Consider the following 22,501-nt stretch of genomic DNA (forward strand, 5'->3'; position numbering starts at 1 on the left):
TGCTGTAAGGCTGTTATTTTTCACCAGCCAGCTGTTCCACTTTATACAACACTTAAGTAACAATTTCACAGCCATTATCAGCCTGCAGTAATGACATGGGCTGAAAGCTAAATGCTAACTGGTTGTAAGCCGCAAAAAGTGGGAGAAGCTAAAATACACTTTGATAAATGGAAAAGGACAATGCCTGCGTTCAAATCAGCTGAGTTGAAGCCTCTTTTATCACTAGAGTAAACAGTGGTTTGAGGATCATGAGATAGAACTGGGAATTGCTATCTTTATGCACTTAGGGAATGTATTTGCTTGATTTCAGGTGTGATGTATTGATTGTGGGACTTCCTTCTTCTTTTTTCTTCCTCCCTTCCCTTGCTTTGCATCCTGCCAACACTGACGGGTTTTTAGGAATCGAGAGCTCTCAGGGGCTTTGTTTGCTGTGATTGATTTGGGGTAAGGACTGAGCTACTTACAAAACTCAGAACACTGCTCCAGAGGTAAATAACAAGCTGTGGAAACTGCTATGAATATATTTAGCTGAATAAACTCATTGTATGGGGGGAAAAAAATGGAAAAGTTTAGTAAGCCTTTTCTTTCCTCCACTTTGCCACTGTGAAATCTGGCCTGAAGTAAAGTGGTGGATATGAAATAATCCAACAGCTTTACTTTCTGCTGCCCAGCCATGGTATTTAAAGCAAACTTTTACTGAGATGTACATAACTGTTAACCATGAGCAAATACATGAGAAACTTGTGTCATCAGCCTTTTATGTGTATGGCACTTGGGAAATCTTGCCAGACTGAACTGTGGCTGAACCAAGAGGCTGCCTCATGAGCACTCTCAGAAGTAGTAGAAGGGTCGAAGATCCAGCTTGCCCTGTGACAGCCAAACAATTCAATAAAGCAGATTTGAAAGACAGTAACCAAGCTCTGACAACAGCCTTAGTGTTTTCATGTCAGGTATCTTCAATTTTATCTGCTGACAAATAGCATACCTTCAGTTATTATTAACCCTATTTCATCTCAGTCATCCTTTGGTAATTGCCAAGTGCTTTTGCCATCATAAAATGGGTGAATAAAATTCTGCAGTTCCTCCTAGAAGTAGGAACTGCAGAACCATCTCATACTGGAAGGATTTGAGTCAGCTCCGTTTCCCCTGAAGTGGGAATTGGTTTTTCTCTCATGGATCTTTGTTGACACCCAGCAGTTTTCCTTTCTAGAAGTGGAATGGGAAGGTGGGGCCAGATACAGGTCACTGGCACTAGCCAGAGCCATATGCTGAAATGTGTTTCATCCAGATCATTTGGCCTTTTCCCATCTCCCTCACTTTCTCTGTGATGCCAGGAATGCTGTTCAATTTCCACTTTTTGACCGTTGGTGTCTCATCCTGAGGGACATTCATGGTCTAGCAACTGCACCTGCTTAAAATACATTTTGTAACATTAGCATAGAAACAGCCTGAGCGCAAATTGGCAGGCCTTCACATTGTCATTCTTCCAGGTATGCTGAAGAAATTACAGCTACCGCTGTTGAATTAGTGGTAGAAGAAATGAAATACATTCTTTACTGTCCAAGGTGGTTGAAGAAATACTTTGGCTTTTTATTCTGCAAATTTATGTGATGTTGTCCTTCAAAGATCTCATGAGTAGGCAGAGATGGTAGTGTTTGTTCAATTGATATTAGCATCCCTGTGTGGCAGCAACAGTTCATACAAAAAACATCACATACCTTTTTGTTTTATCCCCTGGAATTGAGAATTTGCTGTAAAAGTGAATGGATTTTGTGTATGAGATTTTGAGCAAACAATTAAATTGTCATTTCCTCACGGCTCATATATGAGGCTGTTTGACCTCAGTGGACTTTGTGGCTTTGTAAACATATCTGAAAACAAGATGTTAACAGTAACTGAAACTCCTAATTTGGCGAATTGGCTGACATTACATCATGGAATAATTCAGTGGTACCTTGAGATATTTAGTTAAAGAGTGGGAGAAAAAGAATTAAGGATCTCAACATTGGCTAAGAGGAAATGAAACAGCTATTTCATGTGGTTCCTCTTCTCTGCTGAGTATCTGAAACCAAAAGCATTATGTCAATTTGTCCCAACCAGAGGTCATTCCAGCCATCACTGCTGTAATGTTTTGTCATACATGGAGATAGGAAGCAGATTCTTTGGGAGTCTTTTGGAGAAATAAGGATATTTATCAGAATCAGAACTGATAGAATGGGTTAAACCCAGTTGGTACTGAAGGACAGTGAAGAAATTTCTTGTATTCAAAAAGGCAATGGGATTTTAAAAGAAATAAAAACCAGAAATATCTTCTTGAAGTAATGCAGAGTGCTGCTGGGGGATTTTGCTTGTGCCCTGAGACCTGACTCTCAGCTCCTCCCTCCAGTTATAAACCCTACAAACAACCTGACTTGATTTTAGGGCACAAATGGTATGTTTTTCTCCTATACAATGGCTTTTACAGTCAAAGGAGGTGTTTACACACTCAGTGATGTCCCCAGACTGGATAATAGAAAAGCAGAATGCATCCACTCCATGATTCAGATGAAGTCGTAAATACCATTAGTTCAATAAGATTTTTATCATGGTAACATTTCCTTTTAAATGTGAAATGCTAAATTAATTCTCTCATCTCTTTTTCCTTGTAATCCTGTCCAACTCTGATGAGCTGTAGCATTTTTTTGTGGGGTAGTGAGGAGAAAGTGAAGCAATAAGTAGCAGATCAAGCTGGTGAACTGCACTCTTGTTCCTCCTAGGGCAAAGGTGAAGAAAGGTGTGAATGTTTTCAGCATAAGAGCCAGCAACCCATACTTGTGGGATATCAGAGAGAGTGTGGATTATACGGGGAAATATGCACCAGCTGTTATTGTTTGCCAGAGAAAGTCTGCTGCCTCTGAAAACAGGTAGGTCATCTCCAGCATTCTTCCTTTTAATAACGGATGGCTTTTCTTGTCCCTTTTCAAAGTATTGTGCCATAGTTTTAATAAATTTTATGACAGAGAATGATAGAAATGCTTTTGGAAAAGATGAGGCTATCTTTGTTTTGTAGAGCATTGTGAACTGTGCCATGTGTTGAACAGAGATTGTTATTCAGTCTTAAGACCCAAAGAAAGTTTTAGAGCTAGTAGGAAATACTGTTTTAAACAGTGTTTAGAAGAATATGCTTCCTATCTCAGCATTTGGTTGTGACTTATTTAATCTCTTCAAATGATCTGCTGCCAGGCATTATACCATGGGTAATTATAGGGCTGTTTGGGTATTTATTTACTTATTTTAAATCCAAATGTTTTAAGGGAAATCTAAAAAATATTCATAGCATAAACATCCCCCCCCCCTCCTTTTTTCTTCTCCAGTGAGATTTAAATGAGATTTTAAACTGAATAAGGATATAAGTTTTCCATTTTCCATTCCCGTCATGCAAATGCTTAGCTAGGACCCTGAGCTCTCAAACAGCCATTATCTGGCAGGTGGACGTTCCTATTCTAGTCACAACTGAATGCTTTAGTGAATCAATTTTTATATCATTTTCTGCTGCTTGTTCATTGCTTCTGGAAATGTATGTCAAGTGTGTGTTCACAAGGATCTGACTGCCTGCAATATGTATTGTGTTTGGCATTGATGTTAGGAAGTTTACCATGCAACATGGGAATTCCAATGTTGCTATGATTTGCTTCTGACATTTTACAAAATCTTACAATTTTGGGGTATCTATAATGGATTTATGATTTTCTTTTTAAATAAGAATCCTCTGAATCTAATAAGTAGGAAACTTCATGTTGTGAAAAAGGAGGGGAATAATTATGATAAAAATCACTTTCTCCTTATTAAAACTAAATTTTAACACAATTGCTCTGTTATAATATTGGTATTTATCTGTTGTCACATGTCTGACTAAATTTTATTGGTTAGAGGGGTGTACACAAGTGTCAGTGTCACGCCTTCCTATTTCTTAGCACAACCTGTTACGTTCTTTAAAATCCCGCTTCAAGACTACATATAGACAGTGCAAATATTTTCACTGCCTGAAATGGGCATTGCATCAGAACCAAAAATTATGTCAGCAATGAGTTTCCCATCACACTTTATCTTGTTGGGTCCATGGAATGCATTTGCCCAATTTCTCTTCCTCATCAGGAAAATATAATGCAACATCATGGGTAAATTGAAGCTTAGCATCTTATTTCCCTTCGATATTCATCATTCACGAGCAAGCTTTCAAAATGACCCCTTCTTGTATTTTCATGTACTGAATACAAGCATGGCTTTATGTTTATTAAAATACATGTGAGTTATTATATGTTTTGGAAAGAAATTCAAGAGCAGACAAGATAATAGATATGTATGCAACTCATATTTAACTTTTGTTTTTACTTATTTCATGTGAATTCAGTGATTGAGCTTTGTGGGCTTTTGTATTTTGAAAACAAATATTATCATCAAACATATTTGCAATTTAGTATATTTTCCTCATTAAGTTTAGTCATGCCTGCTTTACTATTCATTTTAGGAAGAATGATCAAGTGTTACTTAGGAAAAGAGAGTATGCTCAGTATTTTATGGGAAACAATTTTTCCCAATTCCAGACATGTTTGATGAGTCTAAATATGCACAAATGGATAGCAGTTAAATATTGATGCATTTACCAAATTGTTTGCCTCTCTAGTTAATTTACAAATTCTATGAGCACTATTCACATAGTATTTACTAATTCTTAAAACTGAGAGATCTGATCATATGAATGCAGAGGTGGCAATGTAATTAACAGGAGACTCAGTGCTTTAGTGTTTCTAATAATTTTACATGGATCAGAAGATAATGTCGATAAAGCTAACTTATAGTGACAGGTGTAATTTCACAGACTAAGGAGACACATGTGCAAGTGACAAACTTAACCAGGATGCCCAAGTGTTTCTTTATCTAAGTTTGAAATATATCAGTCATTTTATTTGGAGAGGTTTTGGCACCTAAAGCTTATCGTAACAGGATTAACATATAAATATTATCACAGCCAGCAGGGTGTTTTCGAATGAATATTAACAGCAAATATTATGAGTTTGTAGGAGAATAACTAATTAAGCCCATCTGTCAAATATGATTTGAAGTTCTCAGTGCCTTGCTTGTTATGGATTTGTGACTGTGTTCCAGATTACTGGTGAAGCAATTATGAAGTTCTTCCCAATTCTTCTGATTTCATTCTCAGATGATAATAATTTTGTAACACTCAAAATCCTGACCGATGATGTTATTAAATGGGCTTAATAATTGTATCATCTGTACAGCTCTTCTGTTCTCCTTTGAGGACTGTCTGTCTTCCATCTCTATTTCCATGTAGGCAACCGTTAAACCAAATAGAAAACTGTGTGATGTGAATTAATCAGTGGCTCAGAAATATGACTTGGGGAAAATTTAAGCAATGATCAAATCAGGGAATATGAACCCCAATATGCATCATCCTTTACTTCTTCTTTTCGGAGGTGACTGATATTTGATCTCCTTAATTAGGTGAATAGAAAGATAAGATCAGGTACAGCATTGTAAGAGTGTTTTCCTTGACTGTTGTTGTTTCTCAGTGTTTCTGAAGCTGAGCATCCCTGCTCAGCTCTCTAGTGAGAACTGATGAAAGAACTAGCAAAAATGCGAGATCTGGATTCTTACCTGTTCTTCTCTTTTGTTCCCTGTTTGATTGGAAACAGACTGGGCGCAAAGGATTTGGAAAACTATTAAGGCGGCTAATGATGTAGTCTTACTAGATTTTATAACATGCCCAAACCAAACTTTAAATAATTTCAGAAAATATGTCTAAGATATATTCAAGGACCTCAGTTCCTTATTTGGTAAACATTATTGATATCACTTTCCTATATCTGTAGCTGTGGAGACGATAAGCAGGATGTTCTGCTGTGATTCCAATGGCTACGATGATGCTCTGAAAATATTTTGTGCTTAGATCCCAGAGTACAAATGTTTGACATCTTATGGGAGAATAAGTTGTTGTTCTCTGTACTTGTGGAAGAGTAAGTCCGTTCATCCAAGCAGGTACAAAATAGGCAAAGCTTGGCCTCCACCATGTAGAATCTTTGTCTGAATATGGTTGTTTACTTTTTTATCTCCAAATGCTCACCTTATTGTTGGAAATGTTACAAAGGTGGCATTTCATCTGGTACGTTCCTGATCGTGCTTTTGGGTTACAGCTGTCTGGCACTGAAGGCTCGTACTGCTGGTAACTAGATGCTGGTCATGCTCTTGGTGGGGAAACTTACTCTGATTGTGAACTACAGGGTGAATGATTCAGTCTGTGATAACACTAACACAATAAGAACTATCAACAGCATTTCCTGGGCTGTCTCCCTCATTTGTTCCCATGTGTCTCTTTGTTTTCATGATAATTGTATATTAATGCTTAATATTCTTATCATATATAATAATAAAAGAAAGTAACTTGATGTTAGATAGGAGGCAGGAAAATAAATGGCATAATTCTCTTAGATTTTCCTGCTCAGTGCTTTATTTTTATGATGTTTATACCTTTTACCTTAATACTCTATATATTTATCATTTTCACATCTATTATGGGATCTCATGGTAAGTTATTTAACATCTAGCTTTTATGTTGTAACAGCAGCAAGCTGCTGCCTCATTCTCGTACTTGTTGCAATTGCCAGTACGTTTGACAGACTCTGAAGAATGCTATAATTCTAAAATGGTTCTGAATGCTCCTGCTTATTGCAACAAAAGCAATGAATGTGACATAAATAATAGCCAGATAGGCTCAATAATTATATTGTGTGTCTTGTTGGTGGTCATAAAAATGTTTCATACACACTGTTTCATGATTTAGATCACCATTATTATTTTTCTCCTTGCTATTCATGCGTTCGCATGCCTTTAACAACTAGAGGTATTTTATTTCTTGGAAATAAATTTTTCTACTCATTGAAAGTACAGAAGTGGTACACACTGAGGCAAATACAAGCTCCAGTGTATGCTGTCCCATTGCAGTGTGAATCACTTGAGCTCATCATGTGGTAATGTTTCCTCATGAGAAACCTGTCATTCATCACAAAGAAACTGAAGCAAGAAAAGGCCTGTAGAAATCAAGCCTGCCTTCAGATGGGCTTAACTGCAAATATGGTATTAGATCAGGACAAGCAGAGTCAGGACTGAGGAAAGGGTTGAGCTAGTCTGTATGTTTGTGTATTTTTATGGCAAAATATCTTCAAAATATTAAGTGATAGGGAAATGTGTATGATCATGAGCAAAAGAGGTTTATTTCTAGTTTTTAGGGTCTGAACAGATATCTTACATAGCTCCAAACTTGCTTTCTGAGTAATTATTCTATCTTAAAAAACTAGCCATTCCCTCAGCATCAATGAATTGAGGCAGATATAATGTGTTTACTTAACCCTGAAAGAGCAGAGCTTAACCCCTCTTATGCTTTCCAGTTATCTAGCTGCAAAAGCATTTATTGTGGTTAGCTTTGGCGTTTCATACAGTTTCATCCTTCTAAGAGTTTGTATTTTGTGATGATGTGAAAGTAGTAATGATCTCAGAAGTGCTGCTTATATTTCACGTATTTGAAAGCAATTAGTCAAAAAGATTGTTTCTCATTTTAAAATCTGAATGTGGCCTCTGAGAGAGCCCTTTGAGATGTCAAGGCAAAATACATTTGTGTGAACCAGTCCTCAATGCAACATTCTTGTACATGCTGACCCATTTCTTTTTTTTTTCATTCTTAAAAATATTTTATCAGGGAATACTGTGCTTCTGTTGAAACTATCCTACTCAGTGCTGATACCCTAATTATAAAAGGTCTATAGTTATTATCTTAAGGCAAATCAAAAGGTGAAATATTAATGAGCAACTATTAGATAAACACAGATGCCCCAGATATGAGTAACTGAAAAGAGTAATTGAAGCTTTAGTTTCATAACCATCATGCCCTTAGCTTCTAAAGGTTGTATTTGGGTCAGAGGAGATCAGGGACAGAGAGCCATGTTATTCAGCAGCAGCCCAAGCTTGGCTGACGTTGTAGGGCTTGAATTCTGTCTGGTGTTGGAGTAGCTAAAGGACATTTCCAATGGTCTGGATAACCTCATGCATATTTAGTGTCTTTATTTTTACCCTGGTGTTATCCAGCATGATAAATATCATTTTAAACCTGAGGAGGAAAGATTTCCCTTAAGAACCTTAAGGATTCATCATCATCATGCTTGCTCTATGTTTGCTGTACTTATCAGTGGAATCCTTAAAGCCTGAGCAGCCCCGGGGCTCAAAATAACAATTCCACTGGGACAGAAACAGTTTGCTGCCTATTAGAAAGGAAACAGCAACCGAGTAATCTTCTGTCTACTAAAAAATCTAATATTGAATGCAAAAGTGTGTCTTGTGGAACTATCTCTGACAGTGCTGTTGATTTTCTGTTCCTTGGAGAAAATCTTGTAAGAAGTAATGCTAATTACTCAGACTAAAATGTTACGCTGAGAATGCGCCAGTTACTGTTGAGGATTCCCATTTTTGGGAATGAAAAAAGGTCAGCATAGACTTGTTATCACTTGTATGTAAGCAGAGAGCAACACTTGGATCAGAAGGTTAACAGAATTATGTAATTCAGTTTAGTATCTCCATAAATTGTTAGGCTATTCCTGCAAGTACAAGGATGAAGTTCACTGGGCATTTGAGTTAGACATCAGCTCTGAATCTACAGATTTACTGGTTATGTGAATGAGCTGGGATTGCAATATTAAAGATTTGTATGTTGTTTATATGAACTGATGATGCAGATACAACTTATCCATTAATTATTTCAAATTAGTCACCTCTCAGTCTTTAATTGCATCTGTGTGGATAGGATAAGGCTGCTGTCCCAGCTTGACAGAGGCACAGAGAGGAAGTGGGTTGAACTTTGAAGACAGTTCTGATAGTAATGCACAGAATCACCTATTAGGGTTTATGGGCATGGAGTGAAATGGGGTTATGTAGCTGGGCTTAGAATGAATTGCATAGAAGTCGATACCCTGAACAGGGAGCTGCACTGAGCTAGTAACAAAGGCAATGCAGAAGTCAATGGCACGCTGTTTTATGACTCACTGTGACTGGGGAAGCCTTAATAACTTGCCCAAGGTCAAACAAGGTGTTGACAGAGCGGGAGTCTTTGTGGGTGTCATTGATTCTACCATGCACATACATATATATTTGTAAAACAACAACAAAACCCCCAAGCTGCAGTAGGGCAGACAATGAAGGTGTCAGTTCCCATAGGCAGAGCTGTCTGTGATCACTGAGTATTTTGGCTTACATGAAAGGAGTGTGTAATATGATTCATTCTTCTTATTTTCAGGGATTACCTGAAGATAATAATCACATGTGCAATTAGCTGAATGGATGACTATCATCTCCATTCTTTCTTGCCATAATTTCTCTGGCATTTTTCAAATGCACGTGCCTGTCTTTCCTCAGATCTGTCTGAACTATCTGCAGGATACCTTAAATGTTGACAAGATACATTCAGGGGTGGCAAGGCACTATCTGTTATATACTTTTATTTATTGGGAGCTTTCAAAAATATTAGTGTTGTGAACTTCAGCATGGGGACTGTGGAGCAGGATAAATATTCAATTTGTACTGTAGAAAGTGAGACAATATTGCTTTCATCTTTTATTTCTTACACTGCTTTTCTAAATCAACTGTAAAATCAATCCTGAGGCATGTTTCTGTTATACCTTAATGCAGCAGTCTCCATACGTTTATTTATAGTGGTGCTGGCATGTGCAGATGTGCTTTTATCCCATATAAAGGTGGCATGTGCAGATGTGCTCTTATTCCATATAAAGGTGAAGACCATCATACCAGGAGACCTAGAAACATGCCTGTGTGGCATAGAGCAGTGCTACGTGGGGCTAAATGGGCTGGATCTATCCAGCCCTGCTCACATCATGTTAGCAAATCGGACTGTATCACATATGGCACATCACTGTGGGCTCAGAAGAATATACAGTGCTGAGTGGTGGTACTTCTTCATTTTCAGTTTATTTGAAACCTATGTTTAATCTTATACTAGAAAGAAAATAATTAGTTTGAATAATTTTTGATACAATTAATTTACTCCAAAGTGGCAAATATTGTACCTGGAAATGAATCGATTAAGAAATATTTCCTCTGAGATGTGTTTTCTTGTTAATTGCTGAGGCAATTAATTTCCTGACAAACATGTAGTTTTTTTTATGTAAAATTATTAAGGTGAGGGAAATGAAAGGCACAGAAAAGATGATTGTGATAAAATGCTAAATTTAGGAAATACAATGAGTAAAATTATAATGTATATATGTAATATATGCATATATGCATTTGTCAACATCTATAACAGGAGAACTTTGAAATGTTTCAGAAGTTAGGACATCTTAGAATTAATCTCACATGAATATTCATTAGAAAATGTTTTACTTACATGAACACATGGTATTTTTTTCCACAGGGCTCTGGGCAGAGGAGAATTTGGCAGACAGATTCTCGCAAACCTCTATATAATGTGTTTTTAAAATAATGTCTTTCTTTTCCTCCCTGAGACTTACAGTTTAAAAATATGTGGGCAGATTTTCTGAAGGGAAAGAGAATATACATTTTTTTTTTGCAATGTGGATGTAAAATATGTCCAAATACCCAAAGAATTCCTGCCTCGCCAGTTCCTGAGTTCTCTATGGGAAGCATAGAGCCAGTAGAAAGTTCTTCAATTTTATCTTTCTTTTCCATTCTAAACATTTTCTGGTCCGAGAAAAGCCATTCTCCCAAGCTCCACAGCACATGGCTATATGGTTACAATTTTTATTTGATTTTTCCTCCGGTATTACACAAGATCGGCAGCTAATGAATGGAGAGCTGTACAACAAATCATCTTGAATGGTTTTAATTATTCTTGTAGCTGTCAAAAGCACAAGGAATATACTCCCATACTTTCACTGATTACTCTATTTCATTTAGAGATACACTCGCGCAGTCGGTGCATACATACTGTCTATATGCAATTCCTTTTTCAATCCTTTTAGGTTGAATCAAATATGATTTTATGCACATTAAATACCAAGAACATGTGCTCTGTGAAAGAGAGAGGGCGTGGGTGTATTCTACATTTATTTTATGTATTTCAGTGAGATAAACCCCTGATTTAGTCCCTGAGAGTCTCAAAGAGAATTACAATGTCTTGATGAAAAATTACTATTTGTTCAAAAATCGAGCTTTTGTTCTCATGAATGACATGAAAATAAATATTTTTTTGAGTCTAAGAAACAAATTGAGAAGGTAGAAGCTGTCTCTGCATGCATGGCATCAGAAATGTCACCTTCTGATCAACCTTTGAGCTGGTGGGCATCAACAGCTGGTTTGTAAAGGTAGTGCTTTTGCTCTTTACATCCTTATTCCTGTTTAGGCCCTCTTGTTATGCTTATGTAACTCTCCTCGTTAAGTATCTCCTGCTCAGGGATTTAAAGGATTAATCTCGTTTATGAAAAGAAATGCTTCTGCTGCCTCTTGGATAAACCACAAATAAGGATCTTACTCCACAATTGTAATCACAACTTGTAAATTTACTGAGAGGGGTCCTAATGAACAGCTAATGACGATATGGGTCCTTCCTTCACCAACACAGAAATTGAGGATGAATTGAGGATGAATGCACCAGACAGGTTAAAACTACTGTTGCATATATGCCTGTGTATATTGGTTTACTGGCTGGCTGGGGTGAAAGCTGATACTGATCTCACTTTCACTTAAAAGACTGAGTTTTGTGTGTTAGGACGATCTTTATAATGAAATACACTAATTGCATTTCTTGATTCACAATTCTAACATTCCTTTAATGTACTGATGGGTGTTACTTGCTCAGGCTCCCAAGTGTTACAGCACTGGAGCTATGGAAGACCTGTGGCTTCCACTCATCTGGAGCCTTACTTTTAGCTGGGGTGTTGAAGAGGGTGATTCCTGGGAACTGGAATTGTATGTGTTTGAGCCATTGTTTGCTTCTCTTTTTCAGTATTTATCTTTTTGGTAGTACTGGGATTTTATCATAGTGAATCTGGATGGCAATGAAGCATTGCCAGAGCACTGCCAAGGAGCGCAATAGGGAAGTAGGTCAGTGGGAAGGAAGGAAATGCTGCTCTCCTGACAGTACAAGAGGGAATTGATGATGCGGCTGTGTAAGGTGCAGATCACAGCATGCACCGACCTCATGGCCAGGTTGTGAGAAGCTAATCTTCCATTGGATGTAGGTAGCTGTAAGAGCTGCATGCTGTCTTCCTCCAGAATCAGGGCAATTACCAGCTACAGTGTGGAGTGCTGTAGGGAAGGTTGGCCAGAGCCATTTTAAACAGTCATCTCCCAAGGAAAAAGCAATCTGAGGATTGTTGTTTAAACATCTGACTGTGAGGAAATGTTCCTAAACACCAATTTTTAATTGTGAGTACTAAGTCGCTCAGATTCTTTGTCTTTAAGAAGCAAAAATCTATACTTAAACCAAACAGAAAAGTAGCATTTTTTGATCTGTGAGTGTGCAGAGCTCTCCTGTTCTAAAATTAGAATGTCAATTTTACTGTTAAGCCAGGGGAACAAGAAGCTCTACATGCCCTCTGAAATTAGCAATGAAACAAGTGTATTGAACTCATCTATAGCTTTACACCTTCAGGGCAGTGGTTGGAGCCAAGATAGACAATATTTCTCCAGGCTGTCACAGTTCTTTTACAGGAGGAAAAAGAGGAGAGTGGGGAAGGAGTTTCTTTGTTCTGATCTCCAAATGAAATAATCAGCTAAACTTTTAAAACCATCCAGAAGATTAAAGGACACTTCAAATAGTGTACTCTGTCAAGTTCTAATTTATTCTTCTGAATATCTCTTTCCTAATTGTGATAAAACTAAGCTAGCAGTCATGCGCTCTGTTGAAAGGTGCTGTCACTTTAGAGGAAGGTGCTGCTGGAGAAAGGGAATGCGGAGGGAGGTCTCTCATGAAGCACAGACCTAGAAAAAAGAATTAAGGAAATACTTTAATGCTTTTGACTTTCTACGGACAGTGCTTGGGAAGGATTTAATATTATGGAAGGTATGCATAAATTGGTGTCCTTTTGTTGTAGCAGAGGCAAGTGTCATTGCACAGGCGGGCTCTGAGAGGTGTTATTAAGCAGATATGAAGGCAATGGCCATAAGCAGCTTGAATTCCCATCGTCTTCAGCAAAACTTGAGACTGGATGGGTCTGCTATTTTAGAGAGGTGTCAACAGCCAAGTATATATTCAGGTACCTGAGCATGCTATGCAGATCTATTACTAATGATAGGTGTATATGATATTTTCCCATGAAGGAAAGAATTTATGCTCATTTACATTGTAAATAGCATTATTTTTACCTGTGCTATCTCAATATACGATTGTCATTTTTAATAAGTAAAGCAAGTAACTATAGCTAGGTCAGTTTTTTTTCTGAATCTCGTTGGTTTTTCTTTGTGGGGTAAAAGGGAAATTTTGGTCAAGTTTTCGTAGTAAATGAGCCTTATAATATCACACTGCCTGTGCATGTGTGGTTTTGATTTGACAGCAGCAAAACTGAACGAAAGGTGGTTATTTGTTATGTTTCATGAGAATAGGCAGACAGTAGAGGAAAAAGACACTGGAGTCCTCAGGCAGCTAAATTCTTATCAATAGCTAATTATGGAAAAATCTTCAATAATGGCTTGTACTTTCTTGGACATGAGAGTCAATCAACTACGAGACAGAGCTCTGTAGGATACTAGCTTTTACTTGCTCCATCTTCGTGAAGCTGCTTTTTCATGCTTATGTTATTCACAGAAAATCTGGCCTCCGTTGTGCAGGCCTGGCTTCAGTGCACAGCAATTGTCAGTGCGGTGTTACAGTGCTGAAAGAGCCCTTTGTCAGAAATAAGGTAGGCTGGATCTGGAGTTCAGTAAAGGTTTGACTTTAATGTATCCTAAAAGGGAAGAGAAGGGGAATTATTAGATTGAAATCTGGTCTGTGTCTTACCTCATTGTTAACAATGTGAAGCAAGAACAAAAGAAAAGCTAAAAGCCACAGCTCTGGAAACCAGATGTGAGCATCCCATTTCACTGGATTGTAAGGGAGGTGTTCCCTTGGCCCTTGGCTCTCCTGTTCAGTGTCAGGACAGGTGCGCTTGTAGGGCTCTTTTCTCCACTGGAATTAGGCTATAATCTCTGTTGTAGGAGAACATGGGGTGCTGTAGCCTAATGCTCCCAGTTCCAAGAGTTTAGCTTCCTAGCTACTGCAACAGATGCTGCAGTTGGATCCTAATCTGAATAACATCTTCACTGCTGCACACCATTGCCCTTTTTATCCTCTCTCTATTTTCCCATGAATTGGATTTATTTATAAGTGCATCTCTCCTTGTAGCACTCTCAAAGCTGAGAGCTGATAAAGTGTGGTTCAGTTTAATCCCACTGTGAATATCTGTAAACCCAAAGGATGTCCCTACAAGTACAGTCACTGACCTCAGCCAGGCCAAACCACAAGTGCGGGGGTCACTCCACATGAAGTGGTTCAGGGCAGAGGGGCTGTATGAAGCAAGGAAATCTGTAGAGTCCTAGAATGACTCAGGCATGAAGGGCCCTTAAAATTATCTGTTTCCAACTTCTCCTTGCTGCAGTCAGGGCTGCCAACCACTAAACTCAGCAGTAAATCAGGCTGCCCAGGGCCCCATCCAACCTGATCTTGATACCTCCAGGGATGGGGCATTCCTGTTAGTTACCAGTGCCTGTTCCCCTGTAATCAGACAGTTACTTTAGAGGTCAGTAGTGTCTGAATCTTGCAGTTCCATCTATACTGTGAGGAACTTCATAATGTTTGATTTGAAGAGCACTCGAACATCAGCAGTGGCATGGAGGCACAGCTTGCTGGCTCCATTTGACTCCAAAACCTGAACTGTAAATTTTCACATAGCAAATGTCTTTGCAGGGGGAAAATAGAAGTTAAATCTTCAAGGTTAAAAAGTTTTATCTCACTTTTCACATTATTGCTCAGAAGAATTAGTTTTGGAAGTTAATAAACCACATGTGTTTGCCTCATACAGCTATTTCCCTCTCTAAACAAATTGTTTTTATTGTCAAAAACACAAATTTAGGCACTGTGATCGATATCATCATTTTATGAGCTGTCTGTAAAGGGACTTGAAGATGCAGCCTTGCTTGATTGTCTAGGAATAAAGATTGATCAACCCTGTTGCTTCTTGTGTATAGATCTTCAGTTGATTCACATGCAGTATACAAAGCAAAGCAATATCACCTCATTCCTCTTCAAAATAACATAGTCAATAGCTTTCCTTGGTGCATTTCTGCAAACACTTGAGACTACAACCCCTATTAATATGGTAAAAAGGGCAAAGAGAGGAGGAAAGCACTTTGGTGTTGGGGTCTTTCCCTGATAGGAAATAATGTGATTTAAATTCCAAATTTTTCTTGGTTCACTTCACAAAAAGTATTGAGCTGAGACTGTTAGTTTTTACCCCTTTGTGTTTTCTTTTACTGAATTAAAATGAAGACAAGAAAAACAAGCATGCAAGATGGTATTGCTGTATTTATAACACAGGTGATATAATATGCTTATGCACAATGGAGGTCATCTATTGTCAAATTACTTAGAACTTAAGTAAGCTAAGAAGTTATGTGCCTTGACTGCAGAACTGGGGTAAGATAATCTCCCCATTCTTTGTCTGTCTTATTAAAACTATAAGCTCTTCAAGGGACAGATGTCTTGCACCGTGACACTTGGACCTCATAAGGTAATTGATTGATAGCATCTGTGCCACTCTTATCCTGAGAATGGGACTGGTCATTTTAGGGTGTACTGTATGGGTGAATGTGTAGGTCACATAGCTAAACAATAATATGATGAAATCCAGAATACTTAGGAAAGAAAATGACTGATAAGATGTATAGGAGAGTCAGTCTTTTCCATAGGCATGTTAACTTCTCTTCCATAGTCTATCAGGAGGCACTGCATTTAAGTTCTCCCATATAGGTTCATTGACCTATAATCCTACTGAAATGGAGTGGAAAGCCCATGAAAATTTCACTGCATTTGCACTCAAGTAGCATATGGCCATGGTGTTAATTAAAAGAAAAAAGCAATGGCCTGCCAGTCTCCATGGAGACTAAGCATGCTGAAAGGGGGGGAGGGGAGCATAGAATAGTTCATCTTAGGTTGAAACACGAAGATCAAAAGTTGTTCTAGTTAAAATGCTGCACAGACTTCAACGTGCCAAGTAGAATGAGATGACATTTTGTACAAAGACTTTGCAAAATCGTTCAGATATGAGATTAAGAGAACGTTTCCTGTACTGTTCCTGGTGGGTTATTGGAATAGATCTTGAGGGATATTCTCTGTACTTCTGTTAAATTTCTACCAGAAAGCATAACCTCAAAAGAATAATATCCAACCTGGCAAGATGGAATTTTGTTTTACAGGCTACTATTTGAATTCTGTTAGAAGTTCATCAAAACTAATTCAAAGAAGATCCAGCAAAAATTGAGACTTCCTGTGTGATTAACATGTCTGGCTGGCATTTAAGTCTATAAAATAAGCTTTCCCAAACATCTGCCCTAGGGGGACTGGGAAAGAGACTCTTGGTTTTATTGATAGCTGGTAGACACTGGTTTGGTGCTATTTTTCAGTCTTCTGGAGAATAAAAAAGCGTGAATGTGAAGCATTAAAAATATCTGAAACTGGAAAGAAATTAAGGTGCTTGCTAAATGCATAATGGGAAGCAAAAAGTATATAGCAGTAATGTATCAGTTATATCCAGTTAGGCATGTTTTATGTGTTATTAGCAAAAAAAATGCATACTGATATGGGTTCTGGGATTGAAGAATTGCTATTTTGACTTTTTCTGTCTCAGGTAATCATGTTCTATAACAGTGTATTGAGGTCAGAATTGTGAAAGAACAGTAGCTTACTTTCTTGAAAATCAAACCAGTCCTTCTGTAAACTACAGTACTTTAGAAACTCAGATTGTTATGAGATTGGATACAATTTTTTCATCCTCATGCCCTTCTGCAATGCTTCTAGTATTTATTACATATCTCCTAACTTCCTCCTTGTTCCAGAATATCCAGCTCCTCCCTATGTTCTCTCATTAGAATCCAAACAAGCAGGCAGTATCTCTTGCTGAATTGACACTGGCGCTGTCAGAATGGAAGTGTCAGATAGATGGGCAGACAAGATGCCTCTGTAAGATTGTTTCCATGGGAAATACAGGATAAAAACAAGCAGAAACATCTGGTTCTTCTTGCTGCTTATGATTAGGATCATTTATCTGGTCCTTGGAAGCTGATAGCTGTTTTCTGTGATGTTTTGATCTGATGGATTTCTAGATAGATTTTTTTTTTTTTCATGTGATGCTCCCCGTTCCATAAATGTAACCAAAGATGTTTAATAGACTGAGAGAGGGAGAAGAGAAAATAAGATGATTTGAATGATCAATGTAGACAATTCCTCCTATTATTGATATAGTAGCACACAGCGAGGATTTTGGAGTTCTCATTTGTTGAGCAAAACCTACAGGAGGTTAAGTCTAAAACGTAAGACTTTATTTTCCTTTTTGTTTGGATTCTAAATGTGCCCGAAGAGGGGTTATGAGACTGAATCTTATTGCTGTGAGATGGAGTTTTGCCAGACATAGAGTCCCAACAGGAATTCTATATTCCATTTTTTTTTAGCATTATTCAAAGAAAAACTTAAAAGGTCCCGTCCTTTGCTATCAGTGGGCCATAGCTGAATAAATATCTCGTTTGGGAAAGACTTGTAAGAAGAAGGAAAAGCACAAAATGCAAAAATGCATTTCATACAGTATCGCCGTCTGCTTTGAAATTGCTTTCCTCTGTTGATAAAAAAAAAAACCCCACAACTGAACAGATGGAAAGGGCCTGAAACAAAGGGAAAACAAAAATGGTTAGCGCTGTTATCCAGAAAGTGTTTGAGCAAAGGCAGTCTTAATTTGGGCAAATAAATGAAAGATTGGCTCACAACATTTTGCGAGATGAATTAAAAAAAAAAGAACATGACATTGTCGAATTTGCTTTTATGAAATGAAGCAAACTTGAAATGAAAGGGAAGACATCTCATAATGTAGGTACAGAGCTCATTTGCTGGCACTACCAAAAATACAGATGGTTGTGATAGCTGCTAATGTGTCTCAGCAACCCGTGCAGCATTTTTCTTGTCATGTTCTGTGTGGGATGTGTCACTAATGGACTGCTTTGCCTTGCCTGTTGTTTTTTTTCCCCCTAGAGTCAAACTGATAGAGGATTCCCTGAGTTTCTCTATTTGCCTGGTGTAATTTAGTAACAAGGTTGGCTTGTTTGTTATGAATGCTGTTTTGTACTTTCCTGACCCCTTAATGGATTGGCATCAAGATATCTGCTTGAATTTAGGGGCCAAGTTTTTTAAGCATCACTTCAGAAAGGAATCCTTTATTTCCCAAGGGCTGAAAGAGTACACCTAACTTTTTAGTACCATTCTGTTTGACAGGATGTTCATATTGGATCTGTTTATTCTTCTCTACTTAAACTCCCTTTGATAAAAGCTAGATGTGTAATTAATTTAATAGCAGCAGCTGGGTCAAAGGAATTATTCCATTCCACCATTAGAGTTAGTAGGAATTAAGACATTTAATTTGAAGTCTATTGTGCATACAGGCGTTTTCTGTTTCAAAAGGAATAATTAGAGCTATTGTTAAATTAATTGGGTTTATCTTTGGCCAGCTTTACATCCTGGGATGGCTAAGAAAAAAATAGTTAAGACGTTTTCTCCGCTTCATCATCACTGTGAACATCACAGTGGCTGCTCAGTTTCAGTGCACGGACAACTTTGGATCAGTCGTAGTCCAATTGCTTTGATTTTTGTGATTAGTGCAATTTGTAAATTGAGACTGCAGCTAATATTCACCTGAAAAAACATGTGCACTCCATTCCTTATTTGACTTCAATCATACAGCCAATTTTTACTAAACTTATTTTTTCACTTAGATGTTGATGCTCACTGGGCAGATTCAAATGGAATGCACTCTGAAAGTTAAAAGCCCTAGGCTAACCTCTGCTAGGCCAGCTTTTTGCGTGTGATTGCAGAATAGGAGAAACTTCTCCCCAGCCCCCCAAAGGGAAACAAAAACCCTCATTCTTTTATATAGATGAGCCCACAGAGCTCTTCACAAACACTCTGCTATGTTCACTTGTAACATTAATTTGTTTGCCAAAGCTCTGTCTGGGTGTTTAATTTCATTTAAAGGACAGTGTGAATAGCCTCTGGTGCTTAATTTAGAATTTATACGAATTCCCCCTTCTCTTAGATAAATTCAAGTGAATGAGACATCTTCTATGTGAGAGGGAAGTTGTTATTTCCACCCCATTTATAACCATGTTTTATTTAGAACATTCTAGTTCTTCTCCTCTTGGGGCAATATCTAAAATTCCTTGTCAGGTAATTAACTATACTAGAGGCATCAGATTAAAACTTCTAAACACATTTTTTTTTGGTTGGAGAATCAGTATTTAATGAATTAATCCTGTGTACATCTTCAGTAGGAGCTTGTTGCTCATTTTCTTCCTATCCAGAATTGCAGGAGTTTTTGCAAGTTCTCTGTAGAACATAAGTAGGAGGAGGCATGCAACCCAATCCTCTAATGCATGCCAAGGGTCCAGGAATCCACAGATCCAAGGCCCATGGGGTATTTCAGCTGTTGACACTAAAGAAAACAGGGGAAATCTACCTCACAAATTAGACATGCACACACAGTAAAAGATGTGGGAGAGAACTAACTGGAATTTCACTGTCCATGTGGAAAAGGACAGGAGTGACCTCCTTCTTGGAAACAGGCGCTGCTTCATTGCTTGCACCTATACCAAAATTTGAAGCTTGCTTTGACTGGTCTGTTATATTCATATTGATTTTACAGTTTTCCTTGCAATTAACAGATAAGGTGCTTTTCTACCTCCATTCGGCATGTTATTTATCCTTTCTAGAAAAGGGTTATTGCAAGCTGTCTCTTTACCAGGCAAAATCCAATACATTTTCTGATCTCTACTGTAAAAGTGGGCCAAATGGATTGTGCAGGGGAGTCATCTGTCATGCTTCCTTCTTAGTGTCTTGCAGGAAATGAGTAGCTAGGAAGAATATACCGAGCCTGGAAGATGGTATTTCCTTCCTTTTGCTCAACCCCAAAGAACAGTCTCAAAGCAATGAAGTTCATATTGAAGTTCACAAGTTCTTTCTCTTTAACTTGTTTTGTTTTAATGGTAAGGCTCACAAGAAGTTTGTGATATATTTGATGGGGCTTTGAAAAGAAAAACCTATCAATTCAGTTAGCATTGGCACGGTTTGTTTTATTCAGTTTCAGTTCATTAGCATGCACATACTTAGTCTCCTCTTGATTACTCTTGCTGCAATGCAAGAGGAGGTGGGAGATTAGCCAGCGAATCTAATATTCATCTTGTAAGCAATAGATAAAACCATGGTAAAGTTAAAGAGGGAAGAAGAATGAGTGCCCTTCACAGAGAATCACAGGCTGAAGTAGTGAACCAAAAAGAGAGAGCTCATTTTCCTTTAGATTAAGTTTTAGAAATCTGCTTTTTATGTAATTACTGTACTGCTAACTTCTCAACTTGGTAGCCTTCTATAAGGCCAACCTACAGTATGTGCTTTATCTCTCCCCTTGCTTCCACTTTACTGAAGTATTTAAGCGTAGTCTTAAGTTTTATTGCCATCAGTAGGACTTGAACACTTGCTTCACATTCACTGTGATGCTTTCTTGAATTTTTTATTTAAAACTAATCTTATGGTGAAGTGGATTTAAGAGAAAATTTTAGAATTAAAATGGGAACAAATTGAAAAAAAAACAAGAACGATGAAGTACAAAAGTGCAAGCTATGGAATCATAGCAACACGGATTTTATGTCAAGGGATACAGGTAAGGATCTTTAGCTACATTAAGTCATTTGACATCCTTCACTTAATAGGATAATACTAAATTACAGCAAAGTCTGGATTAACTATCACTTAAGTCAACAGGCTCTTCTAGATTTACACAGGCTGTTGCTGTGATCAGCACCATTGGGACAAGCAGTCTTGGAGCTGAAAAATACTGTTGGGTCCTACAATAAGCATGAAAAGATTTTTTAAAGTGAGTAGTGATTTAGCTTGCATTGAACTTGTCATCCTCAGCATAGGAGCATCATAGATATCTGACTTTCAGAAACGATTGAATGTTGCCATGTAGGGGAGAGTAGGAAAATAAAAACATTTGGACACAGTGCCCCAGACAGCACAGTATATCATGCAAATCTTGACCAAATGGAATAGAAATCTTCCTTCTTTTTTTTTCTATTCTTTGTCCAGTTTTTTTCCTTTTGCTATTTTGCAGCAGTGATGATGTAGAACAGATAGAGAAGAAAATTCTCTCCCCTATTTGTCATCTGGTTTCAGGGTGACCAGTAGGAGATAAATCTGTCAAGTCTTAGACCAGGCTATTGTGGCAGACTTTCTTGCTGAGGACATAATACCTCAGGGACAATGGTAAGAAAGAGGATCAGTCAGCTTCAAAGTTGTGAAGTGACAGTTCTCTCTGCTCTTCTGAGAGGTTACTGTTTGGTTACCTACAGCTGATTTTAAATTAGTGGACATAGGAGCCTGAAATGTATGAGAATAGGAGTTTGGTTTTTTTTAAATGAGAGAGAGTTTGCATTGGGAAGGTCACCAACATCGGCTACTTGACAGCAAGTGGTTCTCAGTCTATGAAAATTAGCACATTTTAGCTTCTAACTGATAGATAGATGATGCTGCATTCAACACATTGGGGTATTTTCGATATTTTAATAGTAAGCTTGACAGTGTGGGCATTTATTTCATAAAGGAAGTTTATGCTAGCCTGGTACAACAGCCAAGTGAGCTGACTAAAGTTTGGCAGACCCTATTGACTTTTCTAATAAAGAAATCACTTACCACAGCATTCTTGCTTAAAGAAACAAGAGCAAGAATGGTGAAGAAATAAAACCTTTAGAGAGAGAAAGAAACTGTTGACAACAGCTTTTAATTTCCTACATTTAATCAGCAGCGCTCAGCTTTTGCCACCACTGTAACATATAATAATATAATAATACTGGTAATATATTCATTACCTGTCATTTACTTGAGCTCCCGGAAATTAGGAATGTGCAGAGGCTAACTTATGTGTAATGCTATAAGAAGAGAGTGGGGAGTCTATGGAGAGTGCTATGCCTCAGTCACAATAAAGTAATTCCATGGCAATTTTATTCTAGACTTTCTAATTGGCTTATTGACTGAGGTTTTCTGGTCTCACTCATATTGCAGATTTCCCAGTGGGAGCCTCATAGTTTGGGTCATCGTGTGTTACTTGCAGTGTAAACTACTTGCTGTGTTTTGTGCAAACCTGAATCCACAGTGGCTGTACAAAATTGGTCTCTAATGCGAAGCTTGCTGCTGAGCTTT

At 37.9% G+C, this 22,501-nt stretch overlaps 1 protein-coding gene and 1 long non-coding RNA gene across 4 annotated transcripts in view; one reads left to right on the top strand and one right to left on the bottom strand.

Moving 5' to 3' along the window:
• TMEM132D (transmembrane protein 132D) overlaps positions 1-22,501 on the top strand; it is a 176,336-nt gene that overhangs the window by 58,427 nt on the left and 95,408 nt on the right. For 2 of the 3 annotated variants that reach the window (XM_015878476.2, XM_015878479.2), the window contains one exon: positions 2,757-2,903. The exons of the other annotated variant lie outside the window; for it this stretch is intronic. In XM_015878476.2, the coding sequence (XP_015733962.1) occupies positions 2,757-2,903 (147 nt within the window). The remainder of the gene's footprint in view (positions 1-2,756; positions 2,904-22,501) is intronic. 3 annotated transcript variants of the gene reach the window in all.
• LOC116654113 overlaps positions 10,674-22,501 on the bottom strand; it is a 64,505-nt gene continuing 52,677 nt past the window's right edge. Inside the window, exon 3 of the long non-coding RNA XR_004309037.1 lies at positions 10,674-12,999. This is a non-coding gene — a long non-coding RNA (uncharacterized LOC116654113). The remainder of the gene's footprint in view (positions 13,000-22,501) is intronic.

Source organism: Coturnix japonica, chromosome 15 (assembly GCF_001577835.2).
Source record: "Coturnix japonica isolate 7356 chromosome 15, Coturnix japonica 2.1, whole genome shotgun sequence".
Classification (NCBI taxonomy): domain Eukaryota; kingdom Metazoa; phylum Chordata; class Aves; order Galliformes; family Phasianidae; genus Coturnix; species Coturnix japonica.